This window comes from Notolepis coatsorum, assembly GCF_963971535.1.
Source record: "Notolepis coatsorum genome assembly, chromosome: 2".
Taxonomy (NCBI): Eukaryota; Metazoa; Chordata; class Actinopteri; order Aulopiformes; family Paralepididae; genus Notolepis; species Notolepis coatsorum.
In genome coordinates, this window is record NC_140166.1 from 203,313,496 (window position 1) to 203,326,733 (window position 13,238).

The 13,238-nt window shown below is 43.7% G+C and overlaps 1 protein-coding gene across 1 annotated transcript in view; it reads left to right on the forward strand.

The window, feature by feature from the left end:
* xxylt1 (xyloside xylosyltransferase 1) overlaps positions 1-12,694 on the forward strand; it is an 89,750-nt gene extending 77,056 nt beyond the window's left edge. The window contains exon 5 of the mRNA XM_084308813.1: positions 12,237-12,694. Coding sequence (XP_084164939.1) covers positions 12,237-12,633 — 397 coding nt within the window. The 3' untranslated portion in view covers positions 12,634-12,694. The remainder of the gene's footprint in view (positions 1-12,236) is intronic.
* Positions 12,695-13,238: the final 544 nt, after the last annotated feature.

Sequence of the window (13,238 nt, forward strand, 5' to 3'; positions counted from 1 at the left end):
CTCATACTGTGAGGGGACCCTATGTGGGGTCCTGATGGTAAAGAACTCGTAGAGGCTCTCTGACGTAGAGAGGACAGTGTGGAGCTGAACAGAAGAAAGTCTCTGCCTGGTCTGGTCCCTCAGGCTAACCACAGCTGAGCAAACACAATCTGGCTACCAGTCGTCTTGCCTCACATTCCTAAGTTAGCGGTAAGAGGTGGAGAACGCACTGGGCACTGAGAATGCTGTAGAAATCCCTGTAAGATTATCAATCAGGACCGGCTCTAGGCATAGGCCAAACAGGCCTATGTCTATTCTAGTTCATGTCTATTCTAGTTATCTTATTATTATTTCTACTATTACTATTGTTTTATTGCACAATCGTAGCGGGCATGGCAAACCGCATTTCACTGTATGCCCTGGTATGTATGTGATGAATAAACTCTTGAATCTTGAATCTCTCTGTAATAACAAATACAATTTCAGTTGTAAAGAAATTTGTCCAAACTTCTTAATTTCAACATTGTTATTTATTTAGAACATTTTGTTATTTGTTGTTGTAACACCACACAAAATAAATTGCATGATCATGTATTGTGTTTAAATATCAACATTATCTGGCCATCCTCAGTAATTACTATCAAACTCCTTTGAGCTCATCTGGTCTTTCCAAAGACCCAAGAGACGAGACAGTAATATATATATTTGTGGAAAAGGCTCCCTCTTGTCTAGTATATTACACTCGTATACTAAACATATAAAGGTACCGTAATCTGGTACCGATTGATCTGTACTCTGTAGTACTGATGTAATTCGGTCTGTACCCTTAAAAGTACCAAGTTCGGTACCCGACCCTAGTAGATATCAACCCTTACATGCTACTTTACCAGAAAATAATTAGCTCCAATTGCTCCATTTTATTGGGAAAATAAATCAGTACAGCCATTTACAACGGAGCCACTTGACCTCTAACTTCAAGATATCTGAATGTGTAGTTATAGACCCTTAAGCCTCCTCGGATCCGATCTCAAGCTGTACGCTAAGGTACTAGCCATCCGACTTCAAAAGCATATGACATCTTTAGTTCACCCTGATCAGACAGGCTGCATAAGAGGCCGCCTGATCACGGATAATATTAGACGGTTACTGCATGTGATAGATTCCAGCAAGGATGCCGCGCCTCCTACAGCTGTATTATCCTTGGATGCGATGAAGGCCTTTGACAGGTTGGGATGGTCTTATTTATGGGCAGTACTTAGAAGAATGGTGTTAGGAGATGGATTCATTAATATGATCAAAGTACTATACACAGATCCATTGGCCATGATTTTAACAGGTAAATTCATCTCCCCACACTTCCCTGTGTCGCGCTCGCCCAGACAGGGTTGTCCTCTTAGTCCCGGACTATTTGCTCTATCCCTAGAGCCTTTGGCACAGTACATAAGACAATCCCAGTCTATAGAGCCGATCTCAATTAAGGGCACACAGCATCATATTAGCTTATATGCGGACGATGTAATATTGTTCATGCAAAACCCTACCACCTCCCTACCTCATCTTCTCAAAGTAATAGATGATTTTGGCAATCTATCGGGATTTAAGATAAACTGGCCAAAATCGGCCTTCCTTCCACTCAATGTGATTGCGAAGGCTACCTCCCTCCCTAGATAGGATCACAAATGACTTCGGCAGGTGGTCAAAACTAAAAAACTCAGTACAGGCCCGAGCATCAATAGTTAGGATGGATGTTTTACCCAGAATTAACTTCTTCAGCTCGATGTTGCCGCTACCACCCCCCCCCCCCCCCCCCTGTTGGTTACTGGCAAAAATTACACTCCGCAGCATATAAATTTATTTGGAACAACAAACCTCCACGAATAAAAAGATCCACTGCACAGAGAAATAAAGCCGAAGGGGGTTTAGCATTTCCAGACTTCAACTATTATTTTAAAGCGTTCTCTTTAAGACCACTGATCACCTGGTTTGATTCTCAAGCATCTGTATCCTGGAGACCATTAGAGGAGAACATAGTGGCACCACATAGACTGCAGGATATAGTGTACACCAACTTATCAATTAAGCAATGCAACTTGAAATTTGGCCCTCTTATTACACATGTTATCCGGATATGGCGTGACACACAGAAAAAGTGCACTAACCACCATAAATGGCATAGTCATTCTCCCCTATTTAATAACAATTTACTCCTTATTGCACAACAACCTATCAGATTTCCTAAATGGGAAAAGAAGGGCATACATACATTGGGGGATATCTTCGACGACCGGGATATCTGCAGCTATCAAGATATATCTAACAAATTTAACCTCACCAGCTCCAGTCATATTTTCTATCTACAAATAAGAGCAGCTTTAAAGGCTCACGGAGTCCCATTACAGATTCCACTTGAGCACCACAGATATTACAAATTATTTTATGAAAAGGAGACATCGAGAGGCTTCGTCTCTGACTTTTATCGTCACTTACTTACGTCTTCATTTACATTTACATTTACATTTAGTCATTTAGCTGACGCTTTTATCCAAAGCGACTTACAAGTTCTGTGCGACAAGACAGCAAGAAGATATGATGTCCTTCCCCTAGACTCAGTTTGGAGGAAGGATATCCCAAACTTGGAAGTAGATTTTGATTGGGATGAAGTCTGGGCAAACGTTCGGCTGTCGTCGCGCAACCCGGATCATCAACAGATTAATCTTAATTTTATTCATAGGACTTACCTGACTCCTAGACGGTTGCACCTAATGGGGCTCAGACAAGACCCTCGATGCTCCTTGTGTTTAAACGGTGCTCTTGGTACATTTATGCATATGTATTGGGAATGCCCTCCTGTTAAGATATTCTGGGAAGAAGTAACCACTCAATTATCAGAATTTTTATCTCTGACCATACCTGTACTGCCTTCTGTATTGTTGTTGAATGATGTTTCTCAGTTATCAACCTCTGTACATGTAAAGAGACTAATTTTGTCCGATCTTACGGCTGCCAAAAAATGTATAGCATCACGCTGGATTAAACCGGATAAAATGTGCCGAAAGGTATGGGTTCTTACCTATCTCGATGTGATTTATCTAGAGATATCTACCGCACGAATTTTAGGTGTTAATGAAGCCAGCATAGCAATCTGGTTAGATGTGGTGGAGAAGATAAAGGGTAGCATATGAACTTGTAATCCCTGATGTTAAACGGAATAGTGGATGTATAGTCCAAAAGGGGTCCTGGGGGCGGGGGGGGGGGGGGGGGTGGCGGGGGAGGGAAGGGGAAGGAAAGAGTGAGGAAGAGCGAGCAAGAGCATATGTATTGTATTGTATTTATTATTTTTATGTCTTAATCTACATTTATTTTTATTTAATTACTGGACTGTCATTATTGCTATTATTATGTCGATCATTGTCCTGTGATTTATCATAGATTTCTACTATTAATGTATTGTTTGTCTAGTTTTATGTTAAAAAAGGGAAAATAAAAATCATTTGTTCAAAAAAAAAAGATATCTGAATGAAATCGGGCTCACTGGAACCACAAGTCACAAAAAGGTTTTTCTTATTATATTTTTATTTGAGTTATGATGCCATGGCTCTTGTGAATCGAATGAGTGCAATAGTATTTATGTGTAATGATGTGAGTAGTCCTGTTAGACCCTTCAATGTGTTGACAACAAGCTGAGGTATTTGGCCTCACTGTATAAAATGACCTCATTGAACCTTTACACCCTGAAACTAGAGTCATTAACTCATTGACTGCCACCCTGTTTTTCCATCTTTACTCCCTGGCGCCAGCGTTATTGACCATTTTCACGATGTTTGCGGACCCATCGTATATTCTATATTATAGCTATGGAGACAATAGTATGGCTCATTTGACAGGCACTATTTATAGTCCCAACAGGGACAAAACAGTTAATTTCTACATACCTTTGTTTGTGCGCTATACCATGCTAAACATCGCCCCGTTTCACAATAATCCAGGCTGGTTTTCTAGATTGTGAGATATAGTGTGCTTTGTGCAGTGAGTGCGCAAATCTTGCGGCTGCTCACCTGAAACCTATATTATTGCCAGGTCAAAGGTAAACACATGACCTTGTTTCTTCACAAAGCCGGGGGGGAGGGGTCGTTTTCCAAGGCTGCGATCATTACAAACGCATGTTTTAGGATGGGGGTTCGGTAAGATAGACGTAAAATAGACGTTACCTTTGTAAAAAGGTACACAACCATATGTTTCTTCACAAAGGCATCGGGGGGGGGGGGGGGGGGGGGGGGGGGGGGTCGTTTTCCGACGCTGTGATCATTACAAAAGCATGTTTTAGGATGGGGTTCAGTAAAGTAGACGTAAAATAGACGTTACCTTTGTTAGAAGGTACTCCACTCTCGCTCCGAGTCCAAGTGTCTTGAATCAGAACAGGATCAATACATATAACGTTAGGTGGCCCTCATCCGTTGTCTTCTTCGTCTATACTATAGTCTGCTGACGGAGCCGAATAGGTTTCCTCATCGGCCGGTTTGACTATAGTATTTTTATGATTTACCAGAAGTGCTGAGTCCAACATAGTCCAACATAGTCTGGTGGAAATGCACCTTATCGTCCATAATCATCATCCATATAATCCATTTTGTCTTATTCATAATATCCAATAGTTCGCTCTAGGGCAGGGGTCTCAAACTCGCGGCCCGTGGGCCAATTGCGGCCCGCTGGATGATATTTTGCGGCCCCCTACTTGACATCAAAGTTTAGTGTTAGTGCGGCCCGCTCGCAACTTTTTGCCGCGTCGTTGTGCGAGTTGGATGTTTTATTTATTTGATCACTTGTAGGCTACCATTGTGCAGGCTCATGACAGCAACGTTACGTTAGTGACTTGGTTGAAACGTGATTTCGGAGTGATACCAAGTGGAAGGAAAATATATCCAGTGCGTATGGCAGGCATCCTCGAAATTCTCCGCTGTCTCCTCTGCAAGCAGTGTTCTGCCTGTCTGTGTCTGTCTGGCTACTCTGGTCCAATCACATTCAGCGTCCCATCAGCGTCCCCCCCCCCCCCCCCCCCCCCCCCCCACCCATAGTCTGCGAATCAGAGCAGAGTAGGGCGGGTCTTCACGGAATGCGTGTTGTCTTTCAACGGGTCAGTCAGAGCGAGAGTTGACAGCGCATTGACAGGTAGTCTAATCTGCAGGTACTGTAACTAGTAGCCTCGTTCCCAGTTTTATCTCCATGAGATAAATGTAGCTAGTAGCCTAGTTTCGCCAGCAGGCAGTTAGTAGAAAAATATGGCATGCTCAAAGATGGCCAGTAAAAGAAAAGTCGATCGTGACAATCGCTGCAATTCAAAGGTGAATGGACTGAAAAATATGCGTGCATCCTCCCAGCACCAAACCAATGTGCCTAATATGCCAATAAACGGTAGCTCTTGTGAAGAGTGGCAATTTGAAACGCCACTACGAAACAAAACACAGTTATTTTGATGCAGCCTTTCCTCAAAATTCAGTGCTAAGAACCACAAAATAAATGGAATGAAATCATCATATCAAGCTGCACGCAGAATTATTGTTAAAGCTATGTCACAACGAGAAAAAGCAACAAAGTCCTCACTCAGTGGCATGGGTGTTGGCTAAACGCAAGAAGCCATTCTCTGATGCATAAATAATAAAATAATGTATGACTGAAGTGATGGAGACCATGTTTGAAGGCAAACAAAAGCAAATCCTCCTCATAGCACAGCAACCAGAATAACTGAAATACTGGCTTATGATTTGATTAAACAGCTTTGTGATAGAATAAAAAGAAAATGCACAGTGCATTTCCATAGCAGTGGATGAGTCCAATGACACCACAGAGAATGCTCAGTTGCTGGTGTTTGTGAGGTTTTAGTGAGTTTGTGAGAAGATTGGATCAGTTGTACTTTTTTTTTGTGTGGAATATTTGATACGGCCCAGACTCTACCTCCAGCGGCCCCCAGGTAAATTGAGTTTGAGACCCCTGCTCTAGGGTCTTGGCGATCGCCATTGTCGAACGTGTCCTGATCACTGCTGCTCGCTCGCTACTAGTAGGTGCTGTGGGGCCACCCACACTAAGCTGGCCCATGCATGTTCATAAGGTATGCGATACTGCCACATGGCAGGATTCAATCGTCATTGCAGGTCCAATCCACACTCACAAGGCCCGCTCGAGTGCTTAGTATGAGAAAATTGAAAAAAAGGTAAAGGGAACTAAAAACGAGATATCTCATTTTTGGCGCTCAGCGCTTGGATTTCAAACATGAGAAATCTCGTGTTTGGCGCTGAATGAGTTAAGAGAGTTTATGGTGTACCATATTAGATTCAAATGTATTGACATCGTACAGCACACATACAGTACAACGAAAATAAGTTGGCATCTAACCAGAGTGCAACGTGACACTGAAGTGCATACAGTGTAACAAGTGATTATATCTGATATACTACCAGTAGTATAACGAAATAAGAGTAGGTAATCGATATATATACAGATATAGTATATACCATGTGTACAGTACACAGAGTGGGTATGTACTGTATATAGGTATGTAAACAGGAATATATGCAGATATATTCATACAAATATAAATAAATGTATATACAGTATATACAGTGTTATTGTGCATGGCTATCATACAGTAATATGGGTACACTATTGGTTGAGGTAGGTAGTTATGATTACAGTGTAATATTTTTCACAAATACATGCTGGAGCCAATATTTGCAGGATGTCCAGATTGGTTTTCAATTTTCATTGTATTGTATTTGGGCCACTTATCTGAAATCTTGCCTGTCCCTGAAGTTAGCCTTAGTTTACATCATACTAACCAGCAGGGAGACTGTATTGTAGACGTCAGATGGGATGCTAAGAAAGTGCCCTAACTTCAGATCTCAGCCAAGGAGACATTGACGGAAAGAAATCCCTGATGGCTTTACTGCCAAGCCTGAGGCCTACGCTCTATAATAACAACAAAACACTCAAGTTTCAAGTTTCAAGTTTCAAGTTTCTTTAATAGTTGTCATACAGAAGTACAGAATACTTTCATACAAACACTCATTGCATACGTCGGCCCTCAGCGCGGCCAACCTTGTATGCAGAAGAAAACACCAAGCAGGCGTTCCGTCCCAGAGCTAGTAAGCTACAAGATGGAAGACAATTTTGAGGAAATGCTGCACAGTTGTTGGATGTCAGGAATGAGCCTTAACCCTTTCACTACCACACTACAAAGGGTTAACATTTCACTACCACACTACAAAGGGTTAACCTTTCACTACCACACTACAGAGGGTTAACCTTTCACTACCACACTACAGAGGGTTAACCTTTCACTACCACACTACAAAGGGTTAACCTTTCACTACCACACTACAAAGGTAACCCTTTCACTACCAGGCTACAGAAGGTTAACCTTTCACTGCCACACTACAGACGGTTAACCCTTTCACTACCACACTACAGACCGTTAACCCTTTCACTACCATACTACAAATGGTTAATGTCAAGTCAAGAGTTTTATTTGTCACGGCATACAAGTATACAGTGACATGCCTGCAACGATTGTGCATAATACAATAATAATAATATAATAAGAATCCAATAGAACGACATTGTGCAACAATACAAGTAATCAAAGTAGGGCATATCGGTATATGTACATGAGTTTTTACAGGGCATGGTTTGATTGATTGATTGAAAACTTTATTAACAGATTGCAGAATGGGTACAGTACAGTACAGCTCAATACATACAATTGTTAAGGGGATGCAGACCAGAGAAAGACTTTCGTCTTGTTTACATCAGGGTCCCCCATTTTCAATTCATCGTAACATATATGACATACATAACATACAGATAGACAGTACTGCTACATCTATACATTTATGACATACCAGATTTGCAATTACAGTACTGTTTGTGATAAAAAAGAGTCCAGAAAAAAGAGTATATACATTTGATGTAGAAACTGTACATTGGATTGGGTAGGTGGGGGTGGGGGGGGACTGTACATTGGAGGTGGTTGGGTGGGTGGGTGGGGGGGGGGGTTGGGTAGGAGTGGGGGGGAGGTTGGGTGGGTGGGGGAAACTGTATAACTGTACAAACAAAACTGTACATTGGATTATTGACAAGACCATACTTGGTAATTTACTGTACATTGGAGGGGGTTGTGTTCGGACATTTACAGGGGCCAGTTTCGAGTTGCAGTCTCCCTTAGGTGTTTTTTGAGAGTGTTTTTGAAAGTGGGTAGTGATTCACATTCCTTTACAGCTTTGGGTAGGGCGTTCCACATTGATGTGGCATAATTGCGAAACGTGTTTAGTCCCTTGTTTGAGCCGAATCTGGGTTTAACATGATTTGTGGAGCTCCCTCTGGTGTTGTGATCGTGGTATTCACTGACCTTTGGGAAGTATTTTGACATGTACATGGGTACCTTGGTCATGTAGTGTATCTTGTAGACCAGGCCCATTGCAAGTTTACTCTAAGCCATCCTAGGTTGTCAAAGTGGGCAGGGGTGAGGTGGGTTCTAGGAGTAAGGTCAAGCAGTAGTCTGACCAGTTTGTTTTGAGATGTTTGTAATTTTGTTTTTAGCGCCTTTGAGGTGCTTTGGTACCATGAGGTGCAAGCATAGTCGTAGTACCCTTGAATGAGTGCTCCTGCTAGAGTCTTCAGGGTATTCTTGTTTACCAGTGAGGAGATCCGGCACAAGAATCGAGTTTGTTGGTTGACTTTTTTTTATTACATTGGATGCCATTTTGTCACAGGAAAGATTTGCCTCTAGGATGGAACCCAGGTAGGTAATATCTTCTTTCCTTGCGACAATATTGTCACCCACTGTAACTGAGAAGCCGTCGGTCTTGCTGAGTTTGTTATTTGAACCGAAGAGAATGGACTCTGTTTTGCCCATGTGTAATGATAGTTTGTTATCAGCGAGCCATATGCAGATTTTGCCTAGGACATGCTAGGTCCTGTGATAGTGCAATACACTGTTAGCTACGGATGAGGCACTGGGTCTTTATGTACACTGCTATACAATTCTATATTATACAATCTCAAGTTATACTATACTATTCTTAAAGTGACCTTTCCTTTTGTAAAGTGACCATAAGTGTGAGCGTGTGCAGCATGAGTGTGTGTGTGTGCTCATGTTAAAGTGGCTGCTAGTGTGTGTTGTGTGTGGAGAGTTCAGTGTTCAAGGCTCTGATGGCCTGGGGGAAGAAGCTGAGCCAAAGTCTCTCTGTCCTAGTTGCTGGTGTTCGCAGGCGTTTGCCTGACCGCATCAGCTTGAACAGGCTGTTGTTGGGGTGGTGAGGGTCTTTCATTATTCTGCAGGCTCTGGATTTGCACCTCTTGTTATATAGGACCTGCAGGGGTGGTAGTGCAATACCCGTGGTACGCTCGGCTGAGCGTACCACTCTCTGTAGGGCCTTCTTGTCCTGTGCCGTGCTGTTTCCAAACCAGGCAGTGATGTTTCCAGTCAAGATGCTCTCTACAGCTCCGGAGTAGAAGGACTGGAGTATCTTCCCAGATACTCTGAACTTCCTTAACTGTCTCAGGTGGTGGAGGCGCTGCTTTGCCTTTTTTACGACTGAGTCTATGTGTGTTGTCCATGTCAGATCCTCTGAGATGTGGACCCCCAGGTACTTGAAGCTGCTCACCCTGTCCACGGTAGCTTGAGCGGTAGTCCTCTCAATGCTTTCACTACCACACTACAGAAGGTTAACCCTTTCACTACCACACTACAGACGGTTAACTGTAGTGTGGTAGTGAAAGGGTTACTTCTATAATGTGGTAGTGAAAGGGTTAAAAACAGACACAAAAACAGCCTGTTCTTGGTGGAGCTCCAGAGAGAAGTTTAAGAGAGGAGATTGTAAAACTATCGTTTTTGGTACTTAAAACCACAAAAATATCTTCTTGTGGATAGCAAGACTTAATAAAACACTGGGTAGATGTAAAAATATGGGACCCTAGGACCAATGATGACTTTAAAAATGCATGGTGGTCCATCTTAAAATAATTTTTTTTTATTTTCCTTAAAAAGGTGACCAGGTTTTCGCCAGTAATGACCCTATTCTACTTGTGTAGTTCTACTGTAGTCTGTCTGACAGTAAAGGAAAGCCTTGCACTGCGCCCACAGTCTTGTAGGTACATGTACTTGGGAGTTGGTATGTTGGCAGCGCAGCATGCTGAGTTGGCACGGGCATCTGGCGCTCCGTCCTGCTCCTGGACGGGCTCTTTTCCTGTTTTGGGCCAGAGTGCTGTTTGTTCAGCAGACCTGGGAACTGGAACAGAGCTGCCCTTCACTCGACTAACCACAGGTCGGCCCAAACATGCATCTGAATGAGACATTTCGCTACCGATCTACAAGTTTACCGCAATGTCTGGAGACTTCTGGTGTTGTCTGTTTACCAGTGGCTGTACTTCATGACAGAGACTCTAGCTACTAATGTGGATATTTCTAAACCAAATGAATAATGCATCTGTCAAACTGTTCAGGTAGCTCATTATCCCTATAAGGAAGGTATTTGTAAAGCAAGGGAATAAGGCGCTTGGCGGATTTTCAGTCAAAATTGAGACTTCAAAGGCTAATATATCCCTTTCTAGATACAGTGTCACAGGCTTATAGGGAGTTGACAGACATAATTGGCAAGCTGGCAGTGTTGCACGTTTAACGGTTTGATACAGTGTATTGAAATGTAAAACTCTTGTTTGCTTCCCTAGGTCTAATTTCTGTCTCAGTTGAACTGGTGGTATGGCTACTGCTATTAGCATGATGTTCAAGGCTCGTTTTCATTGTTTATGACTGAGATTAAATGTGTATTTTTCTGAGCCAAACCAAGCGCTGTAATATGTAATCTACAATTGTTTTAACCAGGCAGGTCAATTAACAACAAATTCTTATTTACAATGACGGCCTGGTGAGTGGACAAAAGGTCCTCTCGAAAGGTAACAGGGAAAGGGGACAAAGAATGTAATAAAATAAAATGGAAAAGATACAGTACATCAGGGGTAAGGGAAATAGTTAAAACACACATCAAACAAACAAACAACCAATTAGAGCTTTGTAGTATGAATACATTTTAACGCATAAAGAATCAACCTCAGAATTGCATATGTGTGTCCCTTACACCCCCTAATGTTTCCATCATTAAAGCCTAGGACCAATGAAACCCTTAATGATCAATTGGATGTCTTTAAAAAATAAGTGGTTGTCCATCTTAACACATTGACCGCCACAGCAGGGGGCGCTGATACCCCATTCATTGCCAGGTCTTTATTCAATGGATATAGTTTTAGACTGTGACATTTGCGAGTGCTTAAAATATATCTTATATTATATCTATGGGTCTAATAACACCGTCGGGTCTCAGTGAGCTGCTTCTAGTCAACATTGCAGAGACGGATTGTTTTTTCATTTGTACATTTCCGTTTTTTCAGTAATTCTAGGAAAAGGCGAGAAAAATGCATTTTACTGTAATCCAGTCATCATGTTGTAATTTTTCGGCTGATTATCTAATCATCCTGAAATCAACGCTAGATTATCACTGTTTCCTCGTCCATACATGAAATTACCGTCGTAGCGGGGCGCTCCCCCCCCCCCCCCCCACTGCAGCCAACGGTAAACAGGCATACACGGTCCACACAGATAGCTGTGATTGGGGTAGAAATAAATGTCAGATCAACGATCAAATTCATATATGATGTTCTTACCTTGTATCTGATGTAATGCAAAAGAGATAGTCCAAATATCTTATCGCAATTCCAAATAATGCTTGTGGCGGTCCGCACCACACTACCGACCGTTTCACAATGACGGGCGGGTGGGCGGAGTTACTGATGCCATTGTTGTATAGAAGTGGCTCGCTTGAATATTTAAACCCCGCCCGCCCGGCTCAGATCGCCTCCTAAAAGACACAAGCCCATTTTCAATGAGATGCAATAGCTCCGCCTGGCAGTAGAGGGCGGTGTTGACCGTCTGCCAGCTCAGACAGGTTCTGAAGATACCAGAGGCTGCAGCTATGAATTATGAAATAGAATAGCGAATAAACTATATAACGATCCCAAAAACGAGTAAACTCGTTATTGGCGTTATTCTATTGGTGGCCAATAACGAGTAAACTCGTTTTTGGCGGGGAATGTGTTCAAATAAGGTTTGTTTTTTTCTTAAAGGTGACCAGGTTTTCACCAGTAATGACCCTATTCTACTTACTGTAGTGGATCTCACGGTAACCACTTCTCTGTGTGTCCCTCCTCTGCAGACACACCTTCTGGCAGTACCGGAAGGAAAACCCCCAGTCCAAGGTCGGGGAGCCACCGCCGGACGGCCTTCCGGGGTTCAACAGCGGGGTGATGCTCCTGGACCTGGGGGCGATGCGGGCCTCCTCCCTCTACAACCAGCTGCTGGAGCCCAGCAACGTGGCCAAGCTGGCCGACCAGTACCGCTTCCGGGGCCACCTGGGGGACCAGGACTTCTTCACCATGATCGGCATGGAGCACCCCGGACTGTTCTACCCCCTGGCCTGCGGCTGGAACCGCCAGCTGTGCACCTGGTGGCGGGAACACGGCTACGGAGACGTGTTCCAGCTGTACTTCCGCTGCGACAGGCCCGTGTACATCTACCATGGGAACTGTAACACCCCCATCCCGGACGACTGAGCTGCCTGTAACACCCCCATACCGGACGAATGAGCTGCCTGTAACACCCCCATACTGGACCACTGAGCTGCCTGTAACACCCCCATACTGGACGACTGAGCTGCCTGTAACACCCCCATACTGGACCACTGAGCTGCCTGTAACACCCCCATACTGGACGACTGAGCTGCCTGTAACACCCCCATACTGGACCACTGAGCTGCCTGTAACACCCCCATACTGGACGTCTGAGCTGCCTGTAACACCCCCATACTGGACCACTGAGCTGCCTGTAACACCCCCATACTGGACGACTGAGCTGCCTGTAACACCCCCATACTGGACGACTGAGCTGCCTGTAACACCCCCATACTGGACGACTGAGCTGCCTGTAACACCCCCATACTGGACGACTGAGCTGCCTGTAACACCCCCATACTGGACGACTGAGCTGCCTGTAACACCCCCATACTGGACCACTGAGCTGCCTGTAACACCCCCATACTGGACGACTGAGCTGCCTGTAACACCCCCATACTGGACCACTGAGCTGCCTGTAACACCCCCATACTGGACCACTGAGCTGCCTGTAACACCCCCATACTGGACCACTGAGCTGCCTGTAA